Source organism: Austrofundulus limnaeus, unplaced genomic scaffold (assembly GCF_001266775.1).
Source record: "Austrofundulus limnaeus strain Quisiro unplaced genomic scaffold, Austrofundulus_limnaeus-1.0 Scaffold1419, whole genome shotgun sequence".
Classification (NCBI taxonomy): domain Eukaryota; kingdom Metazoa; phylum Chordata; class Actinopteri; order Cyprinodontiformes; family Rivulidae; genus Austrofundulus; species Austrofundulus limnaeus.
The window spans coordinates 50053-52820 of record NW_013953821.1 but is presented as its reverse complement, the minus strand read 5'-3'; the positions used below and the strand labels follow the sequence as shown (position 1 = coordinate 52820).

The 2768-nt window shown below is 34.1% G+C and overlaps 1 protein-coding gene across 2 annotated transcripts in view; it reads right to left on the bottom strand.

The window, feature by feature from the left end:
* Window positions 1–171: 171 nt before the first annotated feature.
* The window catches only part of LOC106535341 (putative sodium-coupled neutral amino acid transporter 8), a 9967-nt gene continuing 7370 nt past the window's right edge, over window positions 172–2768 (bottom strand). For both annotated transcript variants that reach the window (XM_014032329.1, XM_014032330.1), the window contains one exon: window positions 172–497. In XM_014032329.1, coding sequence (XP_013887783.1) covers window positions 345–497 — 153 coding nt within the window. In that variant the 3' untranslated portion in view covers window positions 172–344. The remainder of the gene's footprint in view (window positions 498–2768) is intronic.

Below are 2768 nucleotides of genomic sequence, written 5' to 3'. Positions count from 1 at the left end.
CTTTAAACTGTAAAATTATTACAAATAATAAATATAATTCATGGCTGAAATGAATAAAATATACTTTTCTGTTCAAACAGAGGGACGTTTTACAACCAGTTTATCAAAAAAAAAAAACGTTTTATTGTCTTTTCTTTAAGACAATTTTATTTCTTTTAAACCAATAAACAGTTTCTTTTGTTTTTCAAATTTACACACAAAGATGCAAACAGTGGGTTTCCCTCCTCAGACTAAAAACAAACAAGCAGTGCAGCTGCAGCCAGTAAAACCAGACAAAAACCTGAGTTTTTCTGGCTGTTTTCACTCCGGAGACAAAACTCACCACAGGAGGAGAAAAAACGAGTTCATGACAAAAACCAACATGAAGGAGGAGGAGGAGGAGGAGGAGGAGGAGTCAGATCTTTCCCAGGAGCTGCAGCACGGCCACCGTGGTGCTCTGACAGAAGATGAAGGCTCCACAGATCAGAGTCACAACTCCCCAAACTGTGAGGAAGACTCTGGAGAGACGGGACGAAGAATATACTACTGCAGTACTGTAAAAATTTAAAGAGTTATTTAATGATAAAGCACTATTTATATCATATAATGAAACAATTGTTCCACATTTGATTTATTGTATAAAAGTTTGGGGAAATGCACGTAAAATAATTACTAATCCTATTTTTATTTTACAAAAAGAGCCATAAGAATTATCACAAGAAGCATAACTATCACCCATCTAATAAATTGTTTCATCAATTAAAATGATTAAAATTTGATGAGCTGGTTAATTATCATATTCTGCAGGTTATATATAAAGCTCTTAAATATGTGTTACCTTCAAACATCCAATCTAATTTTGTTAAGAGGGAAAGCTGCTATAATTTGCAGGGATTACAAATGTTAAACCGAAAATCAGAACTAATCTGAAGGACAGATGCACTCCAGTCAAAGGTATAAAACTATGGAATAATCTGGAAAATGATTATAAAAGCATTGGATCAATTAATTCCTTTAAAAAAACGATCAAAGCAAAATTGTTAAAAAATATGAAATTGTTTAATTTGTATTTGTACGAGTCACTGTTTGAGGAGTTGAATTTTTTGTTTTGTTTTATTATTTGGTTTATTATAGTTTGAAATTTATATTTTTTTGAATAGGAGCAGATATCATAAGATATTTTTCTTCTGCTACCTTTCATTTCATTGTATATGTATTGTTTTGTTTCATGTAATGTTTTTTAATGAAATGAATAAAACTATATATATATATATATCTGTGACAGGGTCACAGATCATTTTCTTGGAAAGGAACGGAGGGTAGAATTTATAAACCGACACATTTTATGATGTTGGCTGAAATTGAGCTTCCTCTTCTTGAAAGACCAGCATCTGCCACTGACCTACAGTGTTAGCTGCTGGGAGCTGACCAGGTTCCTCATAATTCAATGAAGCTGCTCAGTGGCATGATTGCAGATTTGGAGAAGATGAAAGAAATCTGTCCTCCGTCAGCGAGGAGACAAGACATGTTCTCAACTCTAATGAGATGGAGCTCTTGATTAAGTTCTGCTTTGATTTGAGAGTATAATTGAACAGGCTGCAGATAGAACATTTGGTCTATCTACAAGCCACTTGATGGTGATTTAACGTCAGCATGTTCAGGATTGTCACCTGGTTCAGAAGGAAAAAATGCTGCACTTTGTTTTGATTATTCTGTTCTTTGATAATAAAAAAGGAGGAAAAAGAAAATTACCCCAAACGAGGATCATCACCTATAATCAACTCACTGGGGTTTTATTTTTATTAGCAATTGGAGATATGCTAAGTGTGAATGTTCCCCACAGCTTTCTTACTGATTCCTTCTTCCTCTGCAGACATGTGCTCCAGTTAAAGCAGCTAGTGTGTGTTGGATGTGTGTGCAGAGGTATCTTACAGAGGGTTATTCGCCTAAAATAGTTTTTTCTTTTTGTCCGTTTTTAGTGACCAGTATATTTTTTGCTGTTAGATAGCATTCTGCCTCTTTTTTATATTTCACTAGACATTTCTAATTTCAGTTGGCCTTTTTTGTTTTGTTTATGCATTTTTTTCGGTCTTTGTGTGGGACCTGGAACAATACTGAATCCAAAGGAGAACATGTAAACTCCACACACAGAGACCATGTGTCCAAATCAGGGATCAAACCCAGAACCTTCTTGCTGTGAGGCATGTTTCTAAACAATGGGCCTCATGCAAGAACCGTTCGCACGCAAAGATTTGTTCTTAAGTTGTGCGTACGAGTGATTTAGGAGAATTTGTGGCATTCACCAATGTTTTTGTATTCTAAGATTTTCTTCAGATACGAACAAAATCCATGTGTGGTCCAGACCTGTCGTATATTTTACGATCAGTCAGTCTGCTGTTATCCAGACGGATTTTCTTCACTAATAACTTTATATTTCATTAGTTTGAAGATATTTTGAGTTGAAAATAAATCACACTCCATAATCATATTGACAATAGGCTGTTCTGTTTGAATTGTAACTAGAGAATTTGCATTTCCTACGAAAATGCAAGTGTGAATGCCATTAGGCATTCACACTATTGTTTTTGTTTTTCTCTTTATTATTATTGTGTGAATGCCATTAGGCATTCACACTATTGTTTTTGTTTTTCTCTTTATTATTATTGTGTGAATGCCATTAGGCATTCACACTATTGTTTTTGTTTTTCTCTTTATTATTATTATTTTTCTTGTTACTGTGTGAATGCCATTAGGCATTCACACTATTGTTTTTGTTTTTCTCTTTATTA